Source organism: Bos grunniens, chromosome 2, assembly GCF_055505025.1.
Source record: "Bos grunniens cultivar Pamir isolate PY7600 chromosome 2, Bosgru_T2T1.0, whole genome shotgun sequence".
Classification (NCBI taxonomy): domain Eukaryota; kingdom Metazoa; phylum Chordata; class Mammalia; order Artiodactyla; family Bovidae; genus Bos; species Bos grunniens.
In genome coordinates this window covers 42,697,360-42,723,403 of record NC_141166.1, presented here as the reverse complement: position 1 = coordinate 42,723,403, position 26,044 = coordinate 42,697,360, and the positions used below count along the sequence as shown (strand labels likewise).

General features: G+C 46.5%; 1 protein-coding gene and 1 pseudogene across 4 annotated transcripts in view; both read left to right on the top strand.

Moving 5' to 3' along the window:
- NRP2 (neuropilin 2) overlaps positions 1-26,044 on the top strand; it is a 120,096-nt gene that overhangs the window by 81,570 nt on the left and 12,482 nt on the right. Inside the window, exons 13-16 of one of the 4 annotated variants that reach the window (XM_086366576.1) lie at positions 2,166-2,428; positions 3,956-4,052; positions 5,161-5,181; positions 14,540-18,027. In XM_086366576.1, coding sequence (XP_086222702.1) covers positions 2,166-2,428; positions 3,956-4,052; positions 5,161-5,181; positions 14,540-14,820 — 662 coding nt within the window. In that variant the 3' untranslated portion in view covers positions 14,821-18,027. Of the gene's footprint in view, positions 1-2,165; positions 2,429-3,955; positions 4,053-5,160; positions 5,197-14,539; positions 18,028-26,044 lie in introns of those variants that run through there. The other 3 variants (XM_086366565.1, XM_086366554.1, XM_086366543.1) reach the window with 3 other exon arrangements.
- On the top strand, positions 10,493-10,601 carry LOC147377979 (U2 spliceosomal RNA; annotated as a pseudogene).

Genomic DNA, 26,044 nt, shown 5'->3' with positions numbered 1-26,044 from the left:
CCAGTAGAGAAGCCAGTTTGCCTTAAATCATACGTGACTGACCACGTGGACTTGGGACAGGGTTACCGGGGGCACAGCTGAAGTGAAGGGCCCGCTGCACGAAGGCAGAGAAACCTGAAGTCCAGTCCGGCTTCGCTACTCACTAGCCTTTCTACTTTGGACAAGTCACTTGAACCTTTCCCAGCCTTGGTTTCTGCGTCTGGTGTATAGTAAGATTCATAAGACCCAGCTCACAAGCATATAGCGATGATTAAATTATAAAGGCAGATCAACATGCTTTGTAACCTGTAAAGCAGTATGCAAATAGGCCTTATAATTATTATCATTAATAGTGGTAGTAATGAGATCTGATAGGACAAGCATAGGTTTAGAAGTTCTTTGAGCGTCTGGTTGTGACACCAGTGTCTCCTCCTCAGCAGATCACCATCATTGAAATTCTTTGTTGTAGACAGCTGCCTCCTTATCTATGCAAACTTTGGCCTTGAAGAGCTCCCATGGTGTGGGGTATTAGGCCAATGTGCCTCTAGATGGTTAAGGTATCCCAAACTAGAATCCTGACTATGCATCTTAAACTGGTCTAATTTGACTTCAGGGGAGGGTAGCTTCCAGAACAATAACCCTGGAGAATCTAACCAGAAAGGACTTAGGGGAGAGAGGGAGGAGGGAGAGAGGTGGCCAGGAGGAGGGAAGGAGCTGTTTCTGGGCCACTGATGGGAGCACTGCCACAGCCTCTGCTCTCACTAGAAAGATGATGTTGGCAGGTACACAGCAGCACACGGGTGCCCCAGGAGTCCCCTGCTGATTCTGGGCTCTGGAGTCCCTGCCTGTCCTTCCCTGACAAAGATGTTCCCGGTCCCTGTTGAGTCAAAAAAGCTCTGTGCCCACATCTCAGGTTAACATGATCCCGAGGTGTCTGATGTGCTGGTTATGTGGTGCGAAAGGGCCACTGCCGTCTTGCAGAAATGTTCAACATAAGATGTTTCAGGGCCAAAAGGAGACAGTGAGATTTTTCTGCTCAAATGCCATCCTGTTCTCTCTGCAAGTGGTCGAAATGCTCCTGCATGAACTGGATTTCCGGTGCAGGTCCCCACACCTGTGTCTGCAAGGCATGGGGTCTGCCAACAGGGCACTCTGCCTCCCACAGAGTACCTGATGTATTTAAAAGTGCATCAGCCAAAAGACACATTCTTCAAACATTTGGATGGGCGAAACTTTCATCTCCCAATGTGTGTATATTCTCTGCTAAACACATAGTTTGGTTAGTGATGATGACAACACCTGTTTTATTGGGGCTGTATTTGCCTGACTCTCTCAGAAAGGCCACGTTCAGGCCTCCCCTGGGTGGGGCAGGGAACGGAGTGGGGTCTCAGCTCCCTTGCATCACCCCTTTATTGTTCATTATTCAGTCGCTTAGAACTTTCTGACTCTTTTCAACCCATGGACTGCAGGACACCAGGCTTCCCTGTCCTTCACCATCTCCTGGAGCTTGCTCAAACTCATGTCCATTGAGTCGATGATGCCATCCAACCATCCCCCACTCCTATTCAGCCACCATTCCCTGCTCTGCTTGAACAAGGATGCCGGGCTTCTGAGCTGCAGTTACTAGAGCCCAGGCTTCATCCAGCACTGCTGGAGACAGAAGGTTGTAAATGTCTTCCAGTTGGACAGTGCCCAGCCAAGATGATAAAGGCTTGGAGCATAAACCACCTGGCTAGAACCATCCTGTAATCTAGCAGTCACTTCACCCCTTATTATTCAGTTCATTACAGCGCCCTGGCCCTTTGGGTAAGCTGATGATGATTAAAATGTGGGCTTGGCCTCTCAGAATCTAGGGGGAAAAGACAAGCACCAATACAGCCAACCAAGACCTAAGGTGGATGGCACCAGGTGCCATATGTAAAAGGTACAAAGGAAGGGATGCAGAGAAAATAGGCAGGAGGGACCTTCTTGACATAAAGACTCAAGAAAGGGCCTTAAGGGGATGCAGCATTTGAATCAGAGCCCTAAGAAAGGAACACAGAGCCTGGAGAACAAGTTCGTAAATAAAGGACAACCCAAATTCTGCCCCGGCTTACCCCCCGCCCCCCGAGGGGCCACAACTGCCAGCTGGTGTCCTTCCCAAGCATTTACCAGGGACCTCTGTTTGGGTTTGTTTTCCCCTCCAGATGACAGGAACTTCTTGCGGCTGCAGAGTGATGGGCGGAGAGAGGGCCAGTACGCGCGACTCATCAGCCCACCGGTTCACCTGCCGCGGAGCCCCGTGTGCATGGAGTTCCAGTACCAAGCCACGGGCGGCCGCGGGGTGGCGCTGCAGGTGGTGCGCGAAGCCAGCCAGGAGAGCAAGCTCCTCTGGGTCATCCGCGAGGACCAGGGCGGCGAGTGGAAACACGGGCGCATCATTCTGCCCAGCTACGACATGGAGTACCAGGTGGGGTGGCGACGGGAGACGGTACGGAGATCCGAGGGGATCCTTGAGATCTGCGTTTCAATATTTCAAAGGCCGTGCCCATTCATCATTAGGGAACGCGGTTAAGCGCCGCTGTTTTCATTGTTTCTCCCGTTGCCATGGCAACTAAATGACACTCTTATTTGTTATTCAGAATGTGCCTATCTCTACACCCAGACTTGGTTCTTTGTTCCTCCTATTGCCTTTTATACTGCTGAAATCTTCCCCAACAAATGTTTCTTCTCTCCATTTTATTTTAGATTGCTATCAGGTAGGCTGACAAAGGAACACAGAAGCCAAGAAAATAAACACAAACAAACCCTCCACACAGGAGAAAAGAGGCCCTGGGAACCCCTGAGACTCAGAGGAAGAGAGGGCAACAGCCTCCCCGCCCCTTCCCAAGTGTTCAGGTGGCTGTTGGTGCTTAGTGGTCAGCAGACCAGAGAGATTCCTAAATGAGTGAGTTCTCACCCTGCAGCTCCAGGAGTTGAATTCTATTATCTCTGCCCTCACAGAGCAAGAGACTGAGGCACAGATGGGGATGCGCAGCTGTGGCTGAAACTTGGGTAGAGTAGGCACTGTGGAAGAGGTGACTGAGAACCAGCCAAAGCATTAACCTGCTCCTCCCCAGACGAGAGGCAGCAACAGATGGCTGGTGAGGCAGCCAACTGCTCGCTCAGCTTGCCAGAGGACATGTGCTCGTTTGCAGAGAGAACCCAGAGAGGGCGAAATCGAGGGCTGACTGGAGACTACTGAGCCGAGAGGCTCCTGCATGCAGCCTGCAGTCCCTCTCACACTTGCAGAATAGCCTGAGTCCCTGCCTTCCTACTTAGAAACCTCAATGTGTGGCAGAGCTACTCCCTGTTGGTATTTTTGTCTCACCCACTAGACGGTAAGATTCTCTAGGCAGAGGGTCTTGTCTTCCTTAGCTTTTGTAACTGTCAGGGTGCCTGGCACATAGTAGGTGCTCGGCAAACTAGTGGTGAAGAAAAATCACTTACCTGCTAGTTGTAATAATGGAGCTATAAGACACTGTTACCGCCAAGGTAATTCAAACCTGTACACTACATTCCTCACAGTACCCCTATCTGCTCATGTCCTCTTGAGTTTCCAAATACCTGGGTTGAGTGTTTGAAAGATTTGTGAGAAAAAGAAAAAAATTAAACATGGCTAGGGAAATTTCAACTCTCCTTTAAACATGCTCTGATTGTAGTCCTTTTAGTCAATAACTCTAGTTACTGGACAACAATGCCCACCGCTTATATATATGTATTTTCTAATCCCCTTAAATATGCATTTGATTTCAATCAACTCATTTTAAATTGAGATTTCAAGTACCAGAGCCATGTGGTCAACAGATGTGTACCAGGTGCAGTAAGGCACATGTGCGTGTGCATGCACACACACACACACAGATTTTAAGCTACAGTTAACAGAAAATTGGAAATCTTTGCACTGTTTGCACCAAGAAGCTCAGTTAACCCTGGAACTTTTTCTTCCTGCTTCTAGATTGTGTTCGAGGGAGTTATAGGAAAAGGACGTGCGGGAGAAATTGCCATTGATGACATTCGGATAAGCACCGATGTCCCACTGGAGAACTGCATGGGTACGTGAATATCTGTCTCTTCATGTCTCCTCCGAGGGCTGGGATCCACAAGGGGAGGCAGCACCTCGTTTTCAAACACAGCTGTTCCCCCAATGGGTGGGGTCGCACCAGTCCATGCAGGAGGTGAGATGTGAGTTCAGTTAGAGCTTAGGCTGCAGTCAGGACGGGAGAGGTATCAGATGAGGTGGAATGCTATACCCCTGCTCCCATTCAGAAAGGGACATGCACTTAGTATATGAAGATTCTGGGTGCCAAGACCGCATCAGCAGGCTCCAGCTTTTACCAAAGAAAATGCTAGAGGACGAGAGCAACTGCCAGTCAGAATTACATGCTGGAAAGGTTTAATGGATTTAATGGAAACCTTCACTGGTGAGCAGAAATAGTACATATGTTATATTGGAGTGATAACACAATTACCCAGGCAGTTCTTTTACATGAATGAATTGCAGGACGAGCCATGGCATGTGAAATAAGAATTCAGATTTTGCTTTGAAGCTAATATCTCTAATCCCCAACATGCCAGAGTTGTAAGATTAAACATTGCATGCCAAGTGACCAGCACCGGAAGGACACTGTCTCCTTGGACAGAAGTACTGAGCAGCCAGGTCATCTAGTTCACTCCATGGACCACCTCCCATCAGAGCCATGGACATTCCCAAAAGCAAGAGGAAATCCTGAGAAGGAAGGAGACCTACGTTCACTCCTCAGAGTGACTGTAATAACTCACCAAGTGCTTTTCTTGGCACATGGGTCCCGGGTGTGTGTGTGCCTGATGATGTCAGAAGCACCTGAGACCGCCCTAGTCCCCTCAGGCAACTCTCTGGGCCCCCGGCATCTAAAACTAATCCAGGCTCTGAGAAAGTAATCAGTGGTAAGTGACTGATTACAATGCTTCAGGGACCCATTACTCTATAAAGGACTTTTTGTTCCAAAGCAACTTTGAGAATCCTTCCCACCTGGCCCCCATGACGATGATGTGTTAGACCCAGAGCCTGTGGCAGGCATGGGGTAGTATGAAAAAGCTTGATGAAACTCATCTTCATCATACACTGTGTTCACCTTATGTATTCCTCTCATCTAACTCAATTTTTTTTGTTTTTTTTTCCAGAACCCATCTCAGCTTTTGCAGGTGAGAATTTTCAAGGTAAAAAAAAAAGTTATTTTTAAATTTCTGCATGCCTTTTCCTTCCTCCCATGTGATGTGAATTTGGTGGAGGCGATAAGCCTCCAGATTTGAGAAAGCTCCCAAGAGAAAAATAGATGCCACACCTCACCGCTAGATGGCGCCAGCAACACCTGTAGATACAGGGAAAGGGCAATTGAGAGCCTCGCTGTCTCTGGTTTAATTAAAGTTTAGAAACCTATAATAGAGACAAATAGGTTACAGATAAACCTTTCAGCTTTGCATTGTCCAATGGAGAGCAATGAGGCTGAAAATGCATGAGTGGTGAGAAAAGAGAGACTGTGGGGAGACTGAACCAAAAAAAAAAGAAAAAAAGTCAGTAGTAAATTAAAAGTGAAATGAGGTGGCAATGATTTATTTTCGACCAAAGATGGTTTCTTTCCAGTCACAGGGCACCAAGGCAGCAGTCTCAATTAACCCTCAGCGAGGTACACAGCTGTGTAAGGGAAGAAAGTTAGGGGAAAGACATGAGGAATGGCAGTCCTAAGTGGAGAAGGTTGCAGAAATCTGGAGACGGCGTCTGGTTAAGGGAAGAAGGAGGCTCATTTGGTGCCTGGAATTAGAGCACTTGAAATACAGGACTGAAAAATAGAAAGCGACATTTTATCCCTAATAAAGTAAGTAGAGAACAGAGCAAAGAGAGAGGAATGTGGGATGCCTGCCTATCCCAGGAGGGAAAACTAACCTCCAAACTTGGGGGTGCTAAAATGCAGTGTATTTCACATCTCACCCTCTTTGGTTGACACTGCTAACGTTTCCAGCCGGGTTCCAGTGCTAAGGATTTGGAAACCACTCTGTAAATGCTTCCCATGAGTTGGCCCGGGTGTATAAGCACACTCAGAGACGCTCACCCACACCTAATAACAGAACCTAGTTTATGCAAACAATCCCGAGGGTTTCTGTGCCCTGTTTATATTGGCTGGCCTTAACCCCACAGGTGACAGCATTTCAGAGATAAGGGAAGTCATTTTTATATCTGAAGTCTAGACTCGTTATCTTCGCTCTCATTAATCTGTCCAGCTCCTGGCTGGACAAAGATGGATTCCTGCTTTGCCACCTAGATGTGCTCTCTGACTTCAAATCATCTCGCTCAATTTGCCACTCATCACCCACAGCACTAAGACGGTAGATGAGGGAGAGGGGGGATGGGAAACCTATCTAGGATATCGCTTCTTTCTTCCTCACCCTTCCTGGCCTCCCTGAGCCCCATTCCCACTCCCCACTGCACATTTTTCAAGAATTAAGAGTATCCTGTGCATGTGTTGGTGCTCCTTGGGTGTGAGATTGTCTGTTAACGTGAATCTAAAAGTATCAGAAGGAAAAGCTGAGATCAAAACTGAACGGCTTGGATAACAGTTGAATTCAAGTTCTAACTTTCGGGACCCAAGGTAATGTTGATGCTGGGGAAGTAAACTCGCTTATGTTGTTTCACGTGACTTTGATTGTTGAGACTCAAAGCTCCCAGAAAAGGCTGGTTAGGGCCCTCAGCCCCAACGACAGACACTCTGCTGTGTGAACATGGATGTCTAGGTCCATGACTGACAAGTTCAGTGGCTAAGTGCTTTGCTTCTGTAAGTGAATAAACAAACCAGGGCACATGTGCTGTCGCAGAGGCTGTGTTTACCATGAGGCTTCACAGGCCAGTCGTGTTCTCTTGTAAAATATATATATAAATAAAATAGCCTCAGAACTGCAGTGCTCATTTAGCCAAAATAAACACAGGGCTTAGGGACTCCAAGGTAAGAATTTCCAGTGTGCTTCCGATGGGCTGGTTTGGGGCTTAAGCACAGGCAGCCCTAGAGTGGCATGGATTGGCCCACGGCTGTGGTCTTGGGAAATAACAAGCATCTTTGGAAGGAGGAAACCAAACTCCAGAGACATGGCTCAGGAGTCAAAGGCAGAATGGGAATTGAGAATGGACAGTGTTGATCACGTCGGCAAGTTTTATATGGAACTCTGACTTGGTAGCCAGATGAACCCAGGGCCAGGGTTGAAGGGGGCTAAAGCCCCTCTAACTTCAGTAGACATCTCTGGGTTTTGACTTGAGCGAAACCTTCCATTTGGGAGAGGAAAGAGGACATTCGCTCTACCTAACCTACTGACCTCTCCGGGTCAGGGCGGTGGCGGCCTTCTCTTGGTGGGAGAGTGAATGCCTTGGGAGTTAAACCAGGCTATTTACTCAAATAGAGAAACAGAGAAATCAGGTTTGGGCAAGCAGGATATGGAAAGCTGATGGTGAAACCCTATTAACAACAGGCATATATTGTTAGTATGGTTTTTTTTGAATGTAGATTGTTTTTCTTTTCCATTATAAATTTACCATGAGACAGAAGCAATCTCATTCTTTATGAGAGACCAATGTATGCTAGGTAAACCTTTAAGGCAATGCAACAAAAGTGGCTTCTGGACTGAGGCTTATTAGATAGTCTTGATCTTTTATATTTTGAAGTGTCTTTCATTTTCTGCCTCTTACTCATCTCTTGCCATGGAACGTTTTCTTTTTATTCGAATCACCTTGTGTTTTCTGCTTGGTATATATGCTTTGATTGTGTCCCAGCATATGAGTCAGTAGTGAAGAGCCACACTGAAAAAGAGAGCCGTGTAGAGAGGGGACGAGGAGGAGATGGAATGAATAAGCTGTGTTGTCATGTGATGTTTAAAAAGACTTTCTTGCTGTTGTTCTAAACAATGTAGCCTGGGTGTGCTTTTCTTTTCTTTTTTTTTTTTTAAGCAGTGGCTATAGACATAGTGTCATCATGTATCTTTTTCTAGAATTTGAGCTTTAACAAATGAAAAACTGTGTAAAGCGTGGGGGTGGGATAGAGAACCGAAAACTGGTGTAATTAAGGTGATGGATTATTTTTTCTTAACCAATGCTTTCTTTTTTCAGTACGAGTGAAAAGAATAATAAGGAAGCCAGTAAAAATATATAAAGCCCATAATCTGAGTTCTGTGGTTGTTTACCAGGTAGTTTTTTTTAGCAGGTTGCAGTGGAAGCAAGAGCTCTTGTTCTTGTTAGAGGCTGTGGGCTTCGAACAGAGCGGGAGCAGAGAGACCCATGGGAGTCCCAGGCATGGGTGGTAGTGAGCGTGAAGGATTCAAAAGTGCCGCGTCAGCCACTGATGGCGGAGCTTCAGTAGCTCCTGCTCACAGCTGTGAGCGTGGGTTTTATGTCTCAGACCAGCTCTGAGGGCTGCTGGCCCTATCTCTTGGGCCTCTCTTCGTTCAGTCTTCTGCAGTTTTCATCCAGGTAAAACTAGGAGAAAGAGGACAGCACAGGCTGTCTCCTGGGCATAGAGGGGACCCATTTGGGGCAGTGACAGATGCCTAGGGTTTGACCCTGTGTATCAGGTTTTCAGGTCTGGTTATTTCATACCAACTGGTCCATCTCTGCCATGTCTCTTCCCCATCTTTCCATCCCCACCCTTATCCCCGGTTGATCTGCCAATAGGCTGCCTCCCTGAGACTTTGCTCCCCAGGGTAATGCCCCCTATGCCAGGGCACAAGACCTGGGATGAGCCTCAAATTCCCCTCTCTCTGGCATCCCTTTCTCCCACAGCTCTCTTGACTAGAAGCACTTGCAAGATGCAGCGAGGGTTAAATGGCGTTCTCGCCGTAATCCTCTGATGAAAGGCAGAGAAGTATTCCCAGCCCCTGCCAGGACTCCAGATAGGCAGCTGTGGGGTGTGACTCCTTCTCCTTGGCCCCCTCCCCCTGAGGTCCCCAGCTGCCAGATCAGAGCTAGGTGTTGCTGAGCGGGGGAGCCTGGGGATGAGATGCGTGTGAACCACTAACTGCCCGGCTGCTGTTGCTGCCCGAGGGGACGCCAAGCCGTCCTTTGTGAGGTTCGAGCCGCAGAGGTCTGACACATCGCCCTGCAAGTCTACCATTCACCTAAACTGCCGCCAGCATCGGTTTCTCTAAGGGGAGAAGAAAATTTTTTTCACTGACTTTTCCTCACTCCAGGAACAGAAAGGACAAGCCTTAATTTAAAAGAAGTAATCTAAGTGCCACCAAAGAGAGGACAAGTGTTCAGACTTCAGGCAGCCACGGATCTGGGTTTAGGGGTGTCTTAGGCAGGTCTTGGGGTGGGGGCAGGCAGCAGCTTTCCTACTAACTGAGTGGAAATCTCCCAATGACCGCCCCCCGCCCCGACACACACACACACACACATACACACACTGAGTGCAGGCAAATGAAGAGTCATTTCGAAGGGAGATTTTATACTTCTACATTCTTCCGAACAGATCTGTGGGCGTGACCACGTTCTTCGACCCTCTTCTATAAACTTCTCTAGAGAAGCCAGCTTTGTCTTTTGTTTGTTTAATCTCACAAATTAAATAAATGTTTTAACTGAAATGCCCCTTCTCCAGCTCTTTGTTTTCAACCTACACAGGCGAGACTGCAGACAGGCCAGGCCTGAAACAGTTCTGATTTGCAATGAACCCTCCTTCCCCGCTCCAAGAGAGATGATTTACGTACATTAGGTATCTTTCGAAACATTTCTCTTGGAAACCTGGGTGACTCCTCCAGGTCCGGAGGACATTTCATAAACTTAGCTGCAGGAGATGTTTTCGCTTTTTGGTGATTCAGTGAGAATTTGACTGAGACAATCCGCAGACAGGTTCAGACACAAGAAAGAAGCAGAAAGGGAGAGGTCTGCTTCCTGTTCCACCCCACGTGGTTAGAGCCGAGTCTGCACACTTTTTCTGTCAGTGGACAGATAGTGAACATGTTGGGCTCTATGACACTCTGTGTGGCTGGGGCTCACTGTGCCTGTAGCACAAAGGCAGCCATAAGCCATATGTGATGAGGGTGGCTGTGTTCCAAAATGTACAAAAATAGGCTGAGAGCCAGATTTCATTTTCTGACCCCTGGGTTCCAGCACAGGCGGAGATTTGGTCCACGTACTTCCAGTCCTGACCCCGCCACTTCCCAGCCGTGTGCGCTTCCTCCGAAAGCTCTGGGCCATCTCTCGGGTTCCACTCTGTGCTGCCCCCGTCCTCCTCCCCAGTTTTCCTCCAGGCAAAACCAGGAGAAAGTCACTTATCCTCTCAGGTTCCCCACTTTCCCATCTGAGAGACATGAAGAATGAAGATGATAAGTAGTCCAATGCCTGGCACCCAGGAAGTCTCCACTCATTAGAGCGGTAGTTATGCTCACATTTCCCAGCTGCTTATTAATTCAGTAACCCTGTTTGCACAACAGGAATGGAAAGAACCTACCTACTGTGTAATTTTTTTTGTTATACTGCCATATCGCTTCTCGGCCTTTTGGCTAAGATCAAGTGTATTATCCTGCCGTGCAGGACTTCTTAGAATCTATTGTTTCTCAGAATTTAAATTCTTACCTTCGCACCACCCCTTTCTCCAGGGGGCTCAGAACTTTTACAGGTGGAAGCCTACTCAACCTTGCAAATACACTTGGAATTATTGACTATTTAAATTTCTGTTTCTCATTATCTTACATGATGAGAAAACTGTATACAGAATTAGAAGGTGGAAATTCATGAAAAATAGAACAGGCATTGAAAGCATCTTTCAGTTGGGGGGAAATCAAAGTCTGTGAGTACATGGGGGAAGTTTGAACAATCAAAGGGACTCTTCAGGTGAGCACATCATCAGTGTTGGACAAAGTTGAAGTCACCTGAGTTTTTTCTCCCATCCTGGGGGGCATGTCTCCAGCTCCTGAGTTGTGAAGCAATGGCCCGGGCATCTCATATGGCTGAGGGGGCAAGTGGGGCTAAAATGCAGCCACTCACCAGCATCTGCCCAAAGTGGGCACCTTTTTGCATTTTAATGTAGAGGCATGGTATGAGGTAACAGAATCTAACACTTTCCAAGAATAACTATTCTGTGAAGTACCATTAGGTCATCAAGGTTTTTTCAAGGAAGTCTGAATGTTGGTCCAATATGCATTCCTCCATTCAGCTGTCCACTCATTCGTCTAGCCACCTTCCACCCCCGTACCCCATCTATTCATCCATCTGTCAACATTCCTGGGATTGCTGCCCTTATCTAGGAAGGTGCTCTGGAAAAGGACTTAAGCCCTACTGACCTTCCTTTTCTCTGGCTGGCAGACCACAGCCTCATTAGCATACAGCCCTTGAAGACTGCCGCAGAGCCAGATTCTAAAGCAGCAGCCTGTGGGAGTTGAGTCTCTTTAGCTGGAGAAGGTCCTAAGAAACTCTGGCCCCCAACTGCAGGTCATCAAAAATTGCCTGAGGGGGATGAGAGGAGGACTGTTAGCTGTATCCTCTCTTTTCTGACTGTCTTAACATTAAAAACACAAATTCACATAGTATATTTTCTCATTTCTCCAAACAAATGTCCAAGGAAAATGTTTAAGGAGCCAATATGATGTCGTCCACCAAATGGCTTCTGTCACTAAAATTTTCTACATAGTGATCATTTCTGGGGAGGGGAGTATTAGCAGGAAATGGGAGGAAGGTTTTATGAGAAAGTGGATTGTCTTCCAGAGCAGAGCAGAACTTGAGGCCAGGTTTCTAGCTCTGATTCTGAATCTGTAACCCACATAACGTGACTTCTTCTCCAGTGCTCAGTTGCTACAGTCATGTCTGACTCTATGCAACTTCCATGGACTGGTAGTTCACCAAGCTCCTCTGTCCATGGGATTCTCCAGGCAAGAATACTGGAGTGGATTGCCATGCCCTCCTCCAGGGGATCTTTCTGACCCAGGGCTTTGGCAGGCGGGTTCTCTACTGTCCCCTAGATCCTCCCCACCATGCCCCAGCTTTGTGGCTATCATAAGCAACATTTTAGGAGTCAAGTGAAGAAGGCCTCAGCCCCAGCGTGTTGAGCCCTGGGGGTGGGAGATGAGGCAGTGTATTTAGTGTTGAGAACCAGCATTGTGGCTGAGGGAAAGCAGCTTTTTGAACTGAGATGATGTGGTGACAGTGGGGCGAGAGCAGTTGTGACTGTTTTATGCTTGACACAAATGAGTGCTCCTGCTCTGTGGTCTGGTCAGGCGCTTCAGAGGGGGAGTTAATCCCTGTGGACTTACTGCCTTCCTTTCCCCTCATGGCTGAGCTGCGGCCTCATTAGAGGGTGGGTCTCACTGTGGAGCCAAATGGAAATCAGAGGCAGACCCAAGGACACCCTTTGGGGAGAGGCAGGTGGCCCGGAGGAATCTGGAGTCCATCTCTGCACACTTTGTTGTTTCTCGTGCGTTCTTCTGAGCCCACATGAAAAGCCATCGGCAGGATGGTTGCCAGGCAGCAGATCCTCTTGGTGACCTGCATAACGAGTTGACACCATGTCCTATGACTCACGAGCTGGCCACTTCAAGGAGCCGTTTTCAGTGCTTTGCTTTCTCTTTCTGTTTCCATGCATAATTTTCAATATGGTCACAAAAAGAGGGAGGGAGGGGAGGAGGACTGGAGGGAGGGAGCTTTCTCAGCTACAGTAATGAAATTATTAAAAGGTGGAAATGGTCTGGGAGTGAACACAAATAGAGGAGGAGGTAAGGAAGAAGACAGTGTAAAAAGGGGCGTGGTGGTGACCCTGGGGTTCTGGAATCCTTTCCACCCCAGGGGTGGCGGCCGCAGCTACCAGGGTGTGTGCTGGTGACACATCCTTGTCATAGCTCCTCCCAACCCTGTGGCACTTCTGATGGGCTCAGAGGCACCGACGAACCCTGTACCCTAGCACAAGGGGATTCCCTGAAACTAGAGGAGTCAGTGATTAAGAGCTGGAAAAGTGAACAGGCTCTGAGAGATTTTCCAAGAAAAATGCTCTCACTTTTCTAACACTTCTGAGAAGGCCTCAGGTCTGATTCACCCCTCAGCTATCCCCCAAATCAAAGAGAGGTGCTCCAGGGTTCAGGCTGCAGGAGTTGGCAAACACTGACTCAGAAATAGGAGTCTTCACCTCCGTTCAGTCTTTTAATCACAAGCATTTATGGAGAGCCTTCTTGGTGCATACATACCCTGAGGTAGAAACCAGGATGAGAGCCAGTGCTTCTGCTTGAGGACCTCCACGTCTTGTGAGGGAGGCATGAAAATATCAATGAGCCTTGTCTGCGTCGAGCAGAGATGCACCCACAGGGTTAGGACCAAGGAGAAGGCAGCAGCATCTCCTCCCCCACCACTGTGGCTCCCACCTGGGATATTCCACGGATAGAGAGGACACATCTTTCTGGCCACCTCTACTTGATGTAAGCAGCTAGGGAGGAATTTTTCATAGGTTAAGCATACATCATTTTTCAGAAGTAAAGATCATGTCTGGTTTTGGCAAGCTCAAAAGCTCCTAGTCCCATTTGGGCCAGATTCTCATCTGATGTAAATCGTTGGGAGAATCAAGTTGTAGCACTGTTTTGCATTAAATGGGACTCCAGCCAGCCTTTCCCCAGAGTTACCCTGGGCTTAAATCTACGACATCATCTCCATGGCAACCAGAGGCTGGCCAGTGAATGTGGTTGCCTTGTAAATCCTCTGCTAGCTTCTCTTCCATCCTCTATCTTTTCTGTGATTAGAATGTTCTCCCTCCCGTTGCTCTCACTTATTCACCGTCGCTCTCACATACCTACTATCGTTTTGCACCCACATTTTTTGGTTGCAACATCCTTCCAATCAGCTTTTTAAATCCTCCATTCAATTAAAAAATGAAGATGTGTTAGTCATTGCTTGACAGTGGTAATTGACCTGTTTAGACAAGACCAGGCTGATTTCAGTGGGCATGGAAGCCTTGGCAAACCAAAGTGGAATTCCCCTTCAAGTCTAGCCAGCCTAATTAATACATTGTTTGAGAATGCTGGCCAGCCAGACCAAATATTGTTATTTCCACCCATTCAGAGAATCAGTCCTATGGAATCCCAGAAGTCATTTTAACATCACTTGAATGTATTCCTGTGTGTATGTGTGTATGTGTGTGTGTGTGTGTGTGAGAGAGAGAGAGAGAGAGAATCATAATGCTTCTGCATATTATAGAGTATCGTAGTTTAACAGAAAGAAGAAAAGAGTTTTGGAATCATACAGCTCTTGGTTGAATACAATACTCACCAGTTACTTGTTGTATAACCATTCATTTAACCTCTCTGAGCCTCTATTTCCCCATCTGTAAAATGGGTCCGAGAGTACCTACCTGATAGGGTTGTAAGTAGGACGTAATATCAATCACTGAAAAGTGCTTGGCCCACCCTAAATACTCAGTACCATCTTGTTCCCCTGTCCCCTTCCCTATCCACTCCAAAGCATGTGTGTGTTTCTTTTCTTTTTTTTTAATTAGTTTTTGGATTAGTCTGCATGCTCTCAGCCTAGCAACACTCTTCTGTGTCTCTCCACCAGGGGGCACCCTCCTACCGGGGACCGAGCCCACAGTGGACACGGTGCCCGTGCAGCCCATCCCAGCCTACTGGTATTACGTTATGGCCGCCGGGGGCGCCGTGCTGGTGCTGGTCTCCGTCGCGCTGGCCCTGGTGCTCCACTACCACCGGTTCCGCTATGCGGCCAAGAAGACTGATCACTCCATCACCTACAAAACCTCCCACTACACCAACGGGGCCCCTCTGGCGGTGGAACCCACCCTAACCATTAAGCTAGAGCAAGACCGCAGCTCGCACTGCTGAGGGCCGAAGCAAGGACCGCACCCAAATCAAACAAGAAAGACTGCAAACACGTTGCCTCGATTTTGCACTTTTTCCTCCTCGCCTAGTCTCTGTGTGAACGCTCAGACATCTCTGTCTCTGGGCCCAAACCCTGTGCGCTCGTATCCATCCCGACCATTCTCCTCGGGTTCTTTTGTTTGTTTTCCTTTTGTTGATTCCAAACCGCCCAACCCCAACTCTACAATGCTGCATCTTGGAATACGAGAAGAGACACGCCCCTAAGCACCTCACAACTCATGGCTCAGCTGGTTTCCTTCCAGAGACTGGTTCCTTGTTTCTTCCCCTTGCCTTAGCCCATCCCTCCTCTCTGGTGGGCAGTCTGCCAGGAGACTTGAGGGGAAACCCGGATCTGTGTGTTTGTACATAGTATACATTTGCGCCTGTGAATAGCTCTGTGTGTGCGTGGGTGTGAGAGAGAGACTGGTTCATTGGGGTGGGGGGGAGTGTGTGAGTGTGTTCAGAGAGGGCCCCCTTTAACTCTTGTGTTACTTCTCCGGGGGTACATGTTCCAGAAAATAATATACTGTACTAGTTCTGTTTACTTGGAGAAGAGATTGAAGCTTTTTGTTGCCTTATCTAGCTCTGGCTGGATTTCTGTTGGCTTACCATTGTCATCTCCAGGTACCTAAAACTAGACGTCACATGAGAAGAAATGTGGCCCCTCCCGTCCCTGTCCCCAGGCCCCACCCACCTGACCCAAGAGAAGGTTCTCCCACTGCACTCAGACCAGACATGACTCCTAGCTAGTCCCGTCTGGGGTGTCTCTGAAGTTACACAGTAACAGCCATTGGGTGCCTGTGGAACCATCCCTTACTTCCAGCCCTGAAGCAAATTTGTCTCATGTTGCCTTATAAAAGAGAAGCTCATAATGAATGTTTAGCTTTTATCAGTTAAGTCCAATCTTGGAATAAGTCATAGAGAATAACCATTCTGAGACTGATGTATGAAAAAGCAGTAGCCTGTTGAGAGCAGGAGGAAGTGGAGAAGGAAGGACTGAAATGTTGTCTTTAAAAAAAAACAACCCTCACCCCAGGGGGTTCATTCTGCCCACTAGGGGATGGGGTGGAGTAAGAAGATTAAAAAAGTGTATTCTTTGGTATCATATGGATCATGGTTAATATCATTTGTAAAATATGGGGAAAAGGGGGTCATTTGCTTTCCTTTCATGGTGTTAATGTGTGCCTGAATCTATAGCCACTAAAATAAAAGGCTGTTCCCCTGACTTATTTGAATATTATGAGAGAATAAAAAGTTACCATTTGTTTAAATGTACTAATGTGCTACCCCTTAAAGCATTCATGGCATCTGGTAAATACACCCTCATAGGCTGGCCTGGCATTTCCAGATGTTACTGCTTCGTCAGGAGAAGGTATAAGGAAGATAAATCCGTTGCTGCCCATTTGTCCTCTCTAAGCAACGCAGGGAGAGGGATGTTAGAGATAAATTGCCTAATGATATTGTATGAAGGATAGATTCAATAATGAAGCCAATTTCATTGATAGAAAATGCATATTTTAACAAGATTCTCAGTGTACTGGGGCTTAGGCTTGGGGGTGTTTATTTCTCACCTTCCTGCTAGGAATCCACTGGGGAAGTGTAAGATTCTCTCCAAAGATGGTTGCCTGGGCTGAAAGCCTCCAGGTACCTTCTGAGAACAAAATACTAATGATTTTTTTGGCTGCTTTCGGGAGAGAGACTTAGCATTCTTCTGGAATATTCACATAGGTCCCTCCAACAAACGCACACTCAACTTTCGCATCTGGTTTGTTTCATCCTCCTGAAAGAATGGTGCTCTCGCACTCTTACTCTATTTCAAAGAGCTAGTCTGTCTCAACCACAGCAGCCCTGCCAAAAAAGGAAGATGAAAGCCTAGAGCATGAGCTACCTTGAGATTTCAAGACGTGTCTTACCCCAGCTGAAGATGGAGAAAGAAAGAGGGGGAGAGAGAGGAGGGGTGGCAGGGTACCATGGATACCTTACAATGACTTTCATGCCCATCATGAGGGCTTTTTATCTCGGGTGTCCGTATCCAGTGAGGTGTTTGGGGCCAGGCGTTCCCTTGAAATGATTGACATCCCTATAAGCACCCCATGGAAGCATGGTGTCAGGAAATTACACCTGAGAAGTCCGGCCGGTGTAGCAACTGTCTGAGTTACCATACACCCATGAGGATTTCCCTTCTCTAAAAGAAGAACAACTTTGTGAATTTGCTGTATCTTTATCTGATGCCCCATGGTGGCATCATCTTTATGTACATGCTGTTATTGAGAATATCAGACTGCTCAAATCTCTGTGAATCCCATAATGCACTTCAGCTGGGAATGTCACATCTCTCTCTCTGTCTCTCTCTCTCTCTCTCTGTCTCTCTCCACTCTCTCGGCCCCAGCAGCTTTCATAGTATTATCCAGGTACTATGCTAAAAGGGCAGCTGTTCTGTAATGTCATGCCTTGCAGCTTTAAAAAGCAAAATTCTGTATTTCATGGAGGAAGGGAAGGGTCCCTCTCTTCTAAAAAAAAAAAAAATAGACTGGACAGGTGAATGCATGCATGCATGTTTAGAGTTGCTTCTCAGAAGACAAAGAGGTGATAGCAACTATTAAAAAATAAATGAATGAAAGGAAGGTCTAGCTCAGGCTGGTAAAGTTTTTGCCTTAGTAGAGCTTTCATGTTAACAGTTCCAGGAGGGAAACCCTTATCTCTGGAGTGAAAAAAATCCCTTTCTTGGTATTATGCTAGCAATTGCTATCCCTTAATTGCCTGTGAAGGCAGAAGAAAGAAAAACAGGATCATAGCATTGCCATTGACAAAACAGAATGCTGAAAGTAAATTATCTTTTCCTTTGTCCCACATTATTGGGATTAAAGCCAGAATAGGATAGGAAATCCAGTAATACTTCTGAGGTTGATACCCCATCTTTAAGAAGACTACGTCTTTAAAAATGAAGCTAGCAGACAAGTAAACACCTAAATAATCGAAAATTACCAAAGAACAACAGCAAAACAAGAAAACTTAAAGATTTTTACTTCCTATTCTTATCCCCTTGCCCTATAACTGTGACATCTCTTGCATTGCTCAGTTGCCTGTGTGTCAAAATACCTTGTGGACGTTGAAAACTATTTGAAAATGTATTGTGTGGAATGTAATAAAATGATGATATTTTTATACAAACATTTGTTTTTTTTTTTTTTTTTTCCACCTTGGCTTATGAGAACAAAGTTCAGATGTAGGCTTTGAACAAACTGATGTTTGCAAAGTTTATACATCACCTTCTGAGCTAGAGGGCATTTTTGTGGAAAGTAGGTGGGTTTTCTCCTTGAGGCTGAATGTCAACTTCTCCTTTTATTTTTATTACTACTGCTTGTTAGGAGTTTTATCCAATTTGTGCAGCTGAGCCAGCTTTTATGATTGGTGTGGGATTTTGCAAAAGTTGCTAAGTGCTAAATTACTCCATGTGATTCCACAAAATTTCTCTTGATGGCAAATCCCTGGAGATGGGACTCTACTTTCACAAGGCCCCAGGGGCTGGGACTAGCAAAGCTGAATCATGTTCTCAGCTCTGCAGAGACAGATAGTTTCCTTTGGAGAAGAAGTGGCAACATCTTACCCCTTGCCTACCAAATTATTACTTCCACGGGGACGTCAATCTCCAATTTATGAGCACTTTCCCAGACCAAACGGGAACTTACAGTATGTTCAAGGCTCAAAGATATTCCAGACTTTGGAGCAAGTAATGAAGATAATTATATGATTACTGGGAACCTGGAAATATCATGGTGGAAAATTTTATAAAAGGAATATTCTATAAAAACTTTGAGGAGAGGAACTTGGGGAAACTTACTTGAAAAGCCAGATCTTTTCAGAAGTATTTGATGAGTATTTGGTTCTCTTTATTGAATATTTAGTAACATGAATTATGACTATGAGTTTATGTGCTCAGTCGTGTCCAACTCTTTGCAACCCCATCCCATGGACTGTAGCCCACCGGGCTTCTCTGTCTATGGGATTTTTCAGGCAAGAATGCTGGAGTGGGTTGCCATTCCCATCTCCAGGGGATCTTCCTGACCCAGGGATTGAACCTGTGTCTTCTACTCTGCCGGCGGATTCTTTACCCACTGAGCCATTGTGGAAGGCCATATTTAGTGACATAGTTATATAAAATATTTTATCAGAGAGTTATTAGGGGAAAGAAAAAGAGAAGATCTAGGAAAGACAGCCTCACAGCAATTCAGTGTTTCTAGATAGTGGTCAAAAGTGATGATGGAAGAATTTTCCACCCCCCTATATTTGTGGGGTGTATTAAAAGTATCAACCCCAAACCCTTAGAGTCTGAGAATATTCCTAATGGCCCCCAAGGAAAGGAGCAGGTCCAAAAGAGCCTATTTCTGCCAGGATCCTGCTTTTCTTCCTTTCTAAACCTAGAGCCAGGAAGAAGTGCTTTTTACAGCTATCAACCTGCCCAAGTGGTGCTAAAGAAAACAGGCTTCTGGGTTTTCAGATCCGCAGTCGCTACAGCTGGCTCACTAGAGATGTCACTGTCTGTCCTCTGCAGGAGAATAGAGTTGAATGTCCATGAGCAGAGCCTTGTTTTTTCCTCTAACGATGAGCATCATGACCCATTTTGTCCACATAGCAGTTGGCTATCCTTAAAGCCATTTGTTCCCGGTAGCAAAGGATGAAAATTAAAACATCTCAGAAGCATTTATTTCCAACAAAGAGTCAGGCTTAGTCAACATTTTCATAAGCTGGCCTGGGACCAGATTTGCCAGTGAATTAAATTAGCCATCGTGTATGCTTTATTAGCATTACTGTTTTTGCAGCCACCTTTGAGAATTTCACCATTGCTTTTCCTGCCTTGGTTCTGATCCCAAGGCTTGGTCTATACACATTCTCTCTCTTCCCCAAAAGAGCAGAGACTGTTACAATTCTGATCTTAGGCGTCAACACAGCACTGTTATCAGTATGGTATTTCAGACCTAACCCAAGCATAAATGTTATAGAAATTGTATTTCCATGGATCATAAACACCAGATGTCAAGGCCTAGTTGGATCTGTCTTGGCGCCTACCTGGCCCTTTATGATGGTTTAAATGTGCATTCTTGTGGTTGAAGCAAGACCCTGCCCTCCTGGCCCAGATACCCACACCCCGGCCAGTCGACTATGGCCCTGGGTTGTTTTCATCACCTCTCTTCACAGACTGTGCAGTTGTTTGGCACAAATGTTGTTGGCCTTTCTATCATCTCTGATGAAAAGAGCTTCATTTTTTAAGTTTTAATTTGTCCGCTTTGTGATCTCCACATCTGAGCCAAACTGCAGATCTGTAGGTGCGGCTTGTTTTCTCTTTGTGTGCATCACTGGGGCTCTTGCAGCTGTAATTTGCCTTTCATCCATTTCAGTGAGGGCCCAAAGAAAACACAAAACAAAGCCAACCAGAGGAAAAGGAGGGGAGAGGAGAAGCACCAGCTGATGGCCTTATGATCAGCAGGGGAAAGATCGCCTTATATAAATAAACTAAAGGCTAGGAATAGTGTAGGATTTAATGAAGCCTGACACAGATCAAGTGCACTGGAGTATGTCTTCAGGTTAGATATCATCAGACACCTGGACCCTCAGAAGGCATCGGGCCACAGGCCACAGCCAGGCTACGTTTGCACTGTGTGGAGGAAGGAGTTCCTTTTGGCCCCAAACTTAAGCCTGGAATGGACACATGATTTGGGCACTTGCCAAAGAACAGACCCCCTCTTAGTATGGTTTCTGCTTGGCACAATGCACAGTCTTGGTGCTTCAGGGCAAACAGCAGAATCCATTCTTGACCCAAGGCCAGTGAGCAAGAGACCCAGAATCCTTCTACTCTATTTCCAATAAAATAGTTGTTCCTGTGCTTTGCTGTCATTGACCTCCAAGCTCCCAATAAAACTAAAGTCCCGTGGGCATCAAGCCAAGAAATAGGAAAGGCCATTTGAAGAGTCAGCAACAGACATGCCAGAGGCAGGACTGGTCATTGAGTGGAGAAAACACCTATTCTTGGAGGCTCATGGCCAGAGTGGTTATTGATACTGAAGAAGGTCGTTGTGGGAAACTTTAGGTTCGTATCTGACTAGGCTTCCTTTCATTTCTTTTCAACTTGAGAGTTATTCATGGCAATAGCCTCAAAAACTGCAAATCGTTTTTTTTTTTTAAAGTTCATTTCGTTGTTAACCAGTCCCACTCCCCTCCCAGAGGGAACCATGAGAAATTGTTCAAGGTATATAATTTCAGGACTTGTTTTATACCTTTACAAATGTATATGTTCATGTCTAATTATGCAGTTTGCTTTGGTTTCACATAAACAGTATCAGCATTGGATCGCCTGGCTGGATAATGTGCTTCTTTTCATTTGACAGTCTTGGGGCTACTTTGTTGCATGCCAACAAGCTTACACAATCCTTTTTAAATGTGGTCCAGCATTTTGTATCATGTGGATGTACCATAGTTTATTAACTGCTTCCCTGCTGGTGGGAATTCAGGTTGTGTCTAGTTTTCCTTACAATGATAAACAGTACTGTAATGAACATCCTTACAGTTGCCTCTTTGTTCACGTTTCTCTGGAACAGAATATGTGGGTCAAGTACTGTGCCTGTTTACACTTTATAATAGACGCCTTGGAAGCCTGGAGTCTACTTTTTACAGTGAACCTGCCTCCATCTGAGATGCTAACAAGCTAGTGGACAGCCTGCCTTATATCCCCTATCATGCGCACAAGCCACATAATCTCTGTCTCTGTCTCTCTAAATTAGGGGGAGTGCTTGCAAGGGAAAACTTTAGGACACTTAACCGGAGGAAATCTTAATTGCAGGGACTTTTTCAATGCCCATTTGTGGAGAATGTGAGCCTGGCTATAAGTCGCAGCTCACTGGGACTGTGGCCACTGTGCCCCGGGAGTTAATTCTATCCCTGAGTTCAGCAGACAGAGCCCTGTTCTCCATGATTAATGAGTTCCACTTGGTTTCTTCAAAGAGTGACTGTGCTGTGCCTTGCTGTTATTTATTTATGTTTTCTACTAAAAAATTCATGTAAAAAAACATTCTTTAAGGTCAATGCACGGTATTGTGCTACAGACAAAAATATTCCAACGGCCACAAGCCAGCCCACATGCCAGTGGAAAGGCCCCAGTCTTTGGGACCTCATACCTGGGGCCCCCACCATGACCACGGCCCTGAGAGGAGCAGGCTTACCCAGCTGGAAGGATGCACCCAGCTCCTTTCTGAGGAGCTTCAAGGCTAATGTGACCTGAAGAAGGGTAGTAGATAAGGTGGTTTTCCAGTGGGAGGTTTCAATGTACAGGTGAAGCTACTAGCCCCAAGTGGCTCCAGTAAGGAATGGCAAGTAGAAGAGAAGCCAAAAGACCCATTAGTCCAAAACACCATTTCTTTTAAGAGTTGTTACCCTGATTTCTACTGTGCGCTTAGACCAAGTGGTCATAGTGGTGTGACTCTGAGCATAATGGATAGTGTGACAGCCATACAGGAGATCTTTGCACTTTCTCCAACCTGCCAAAAATCCAGGACTCCTGCCTCTTGGGCATGAGGCTAGGGTATAATTCTTTGGGAGGGGGGTATAACTCTTGACGGCTCAATTGCGGGGAGCAGCACAAGAACAAGATGTGGGTGAGCTAGAGCTATGTCACCACACACACACACACACCACAAGCTTGTTTTGTCTTGTGTGTGTAATTGTGCAAAACTGAACCCTTGTAGTATCATTAACTGATGTACCCAAAGGCAAAGGCTCTCATCTGGAAGAGGAGTGATAGGGCTCCAGGTCTGGCTTTTAATAGCAGCAATTTCTTTCTCAGGCAGCAGGACTCATTAACTGGACGCTGAACTGGAGTCCTCTGGAACTCGCTAGAGAGCGACCAACTCTAGTAATGAAGGGAATGCAGAGAAAGCTTTGAACCTGAGGTGGCCTTGACCAAAGCCCTGTTCTCAGTCAGCCTGCTGGTTACCGAGGCTCATTTCCGCACAGTCTGTTAAAATTTTCCTCTCTTTGCGTCTCCCTACTGCCACCAAGGGGCTGGGAGAAGGGGCACAAGGACCTTGGGGGATGCGTTGTCTTCCTCATCTCTTTCTAGGGCACTTGTGACAGCTGGTGTGTGTGCTGTGTGCTAAGTCACTTCAGTCGTGTCCAACTCTTTGTGACCCCACCTGGCTCCTCTGTCCATGGGATTTTCCAAGCAAGAATGCTATCAGTTCAGTTCAGTTCAGTCGCTCAGTCGTGTCTGACTCTTTGCAACCCCATGAATTGCAGCACACCAGGCCTCCCTGTCCATCACCAACTCCTGGAGTTCACTCAAACTCATGCCCATCGAGTCCGTGATGCCATCCAGCCATCTCATCCTCTGTCGTCCCCTTCTCCTCCTGCCCCCAATCCCTCCCAGCATCAGAGTCTTTTCCAGTGAGTCAACTCTTCTCATGAGGTGGCCAAAGTACTGGAGTTTCAGCTTTAGCATCAGTCCTTCCAAAGAACACCCAGGACTGATCTCCTTTAGAATGCACTGGTTGGATCTCCTTGCAGTCCAAGGGACCCTCAAGAGTTTTATCCAACACCACAGTTCAAAAGCATCAATTCTTTGGTGCTCAGCTTTCTTCACAGTCCAACTCTCACATCCATACACGACCACTGGAGAAACTATAGTCTTGACTAGACGGACCTTTGTTGGCAAAGTGATGTCTCTGCTTTTGAATATGCTATGTAGGTTGGTCATAACTTTGCTTCAAAGGAGTAAACATCTTTTAATTTCATGGCTGCAATCACCATCTGCAGTGATTTTGGAGCCCAAAAAAATTAAGTCTGACACTGTTTCCAGTTTCCCCATCTATTTCCCATGAAGTGATGGGACCAGATGCCATTATCTTTGTTTTCTGAATGTTGAGCTGTAAGCCAACTTTTTCACTCTCCACTTTCACCTTCATCAAGAGGCTTTTTAGTTCCTCTTCACTTTCTGCCATAAGGATGGTGTCATCTGCATATGCTGCTGTTGCTGCTAAGTCGCTTCAGTTGTGTCCGACTCTGTGCGACCCCATAGACGGCAGCCCACCAGGGTCCCCTGTCCCTGGGATTCTCCAGGCAAGAACACTGGAGTAGGTTGCCATTTCCTTCTCCAATGCATGAAAGTGAAAAGTGAAAGTGAACTCGCTCAGTCATGTCCAACTCTTAGCGACCCCATGGACTGCAGCCCACCAGCTCCTCCATCCATGGGATTTTCCAGGCAAGAGTACTGGAGTGGGGTGCCATTGCCTTCTCCATCATCTGCATATAGTGGGTAGCTATTCCCTACTGCAGGAATCTTCCCCACCTAGGGATGGAACTCTCATCTCGTATGTCTCCTGAGTTGGCAGGCAGGTTCTTTACCACCAGCACCACCTGGGAAGCTGGTACTGAGGTGAAAAGATAGCCACTAGGACCTAGACAGGGGCTGATGTGGGGGGCCCAAGGAGCCCCATGGTGCTTCATCCGCCTTGGCCAACTGAAGACGAGGAGCACAAGCTCGTAATGCTGTCTATGGGAAGCCTTAGCCCTCACCATTGCCGTAGCTTCCTGGCTCTGAACACCTGACAAGGCCACTGTCACATCCTCTTTCCTCAAGGAGGACCTGTCCCCACTGACCTATGCGCGATTGGATTGAGTGTGGTTCATCTTTAGCCCCCACTGTTCCCCTTCTGCACCTCTCCTGTCTTTACGTTTTTAATGTATTTTTTTAATTTTTTTTTTATTTTTGGCTGCACTGAGTCTTCTTTGCTGTGAGGGCTTTTCTCTAGTTGCAGCAAGCAAGGGCTACTCTTCATTGCAGTACAAGGGCTACTCGTTGCAGTGGCTTCTCTTGTTGCAGAGCACAGCCTCCAGGTACTGAGGCTTTGGTAGTCGGGGTGCTCGGGGTTTGTTGCTTCACATCTGGTAGAATCTTCCTGGATCAGGGACCGAACTCATGTCCCCTGCATGGGCAGATGGATTCTTAACCACTGGACCACCAGGGAAGTCCATCTTCCCCTTCTCTTGGAGGCCCCTTTTCTCATCCTCGGGCATCCTTATACTTTCTTCACCTCCCTCCACCAAGGCCTCCCACCAGAAAAGCATGTCAGATCCTTCGTGTGCATGCGTGCGTGCAAAGTCACTTCAGTCGTCCGATTTTGTGCAACCCTAGGGACTGTATCCCACCTGACTCCTCTGTCCGTGGGATTCTCCAAGCAAGAATATGGGAGTGGGTTGCCATGCTCTCCTCCAAGGTATCTTCCTGACTCCAGGATTGAACCCGCCTCTCTTATGTCTCCTGCATTGAAAGGCAGATTCTTGACCACTGGCGCCACCTGGGAAGCCCTGTTGCATTTATACAGAAGACCAAACCTAAAGTTGGGGCTTCCACTTACAGTAATGAAGAACATCTCTGATTTTTCAAAGATCTAGAGCAACGAAAGCGAAGAGTAGCTAAAGAGCCTCTTGATGAGGGTGAAAGAGGAGAGTGAAATAGCTGGCTTAAAACCTAATTCAAAAAAACAAAGACCATGGCATCTGGTCCCATCATGGTAAATAGATGGGGAAAAAGTGGAAACAATGACAAATTTTCTTTTCTTGGGCCTCAAAATCACTGCAAATGGTAACTGCAGCCACAAAATTAAAAGACATTTGATGTTTGGAAGAAAAGCTATGACAAATCTAGAGAGCATATTAAAAAGCAGAGATATCACTTTGCCAACAAAGGTCTATCTAGTCAAACCTATGGCTTTTCCAGTAGTCATGTAAGGATGTGAGAGTCAGACTATAAAGAAGGCTGAGTGCTGAAGAATTGATGCTTTTGAACTGTGATGCTAGAGAAGACTTGAGAGTCTTTTGGACAACAATGAGATCAAACCAGTCAGTCCTAAAGGAAATCAACCCTGAATATTCATTGAAAGGACTGATGCTGAAGCTGAAGCTCCAATACTTTGGCCACATGATGTGAAGAGCCAGCTCATTGGAAAAGACCCTGATGCTGGGAAAGACTGAAGGAGGAGGAAAAGGAGATGACAGAGGATGAGATAGTTGAATGGCATCATCAACTCAATGGACATGAGTCTGAGCAAACTCAGAGAGATAGTGAAGGTCAGGGAAGCCTGGCATGCTGCAGGTCTAAGAGTCGGACACAACTGAACAACAACAAGCAGAGCAAAGGAGA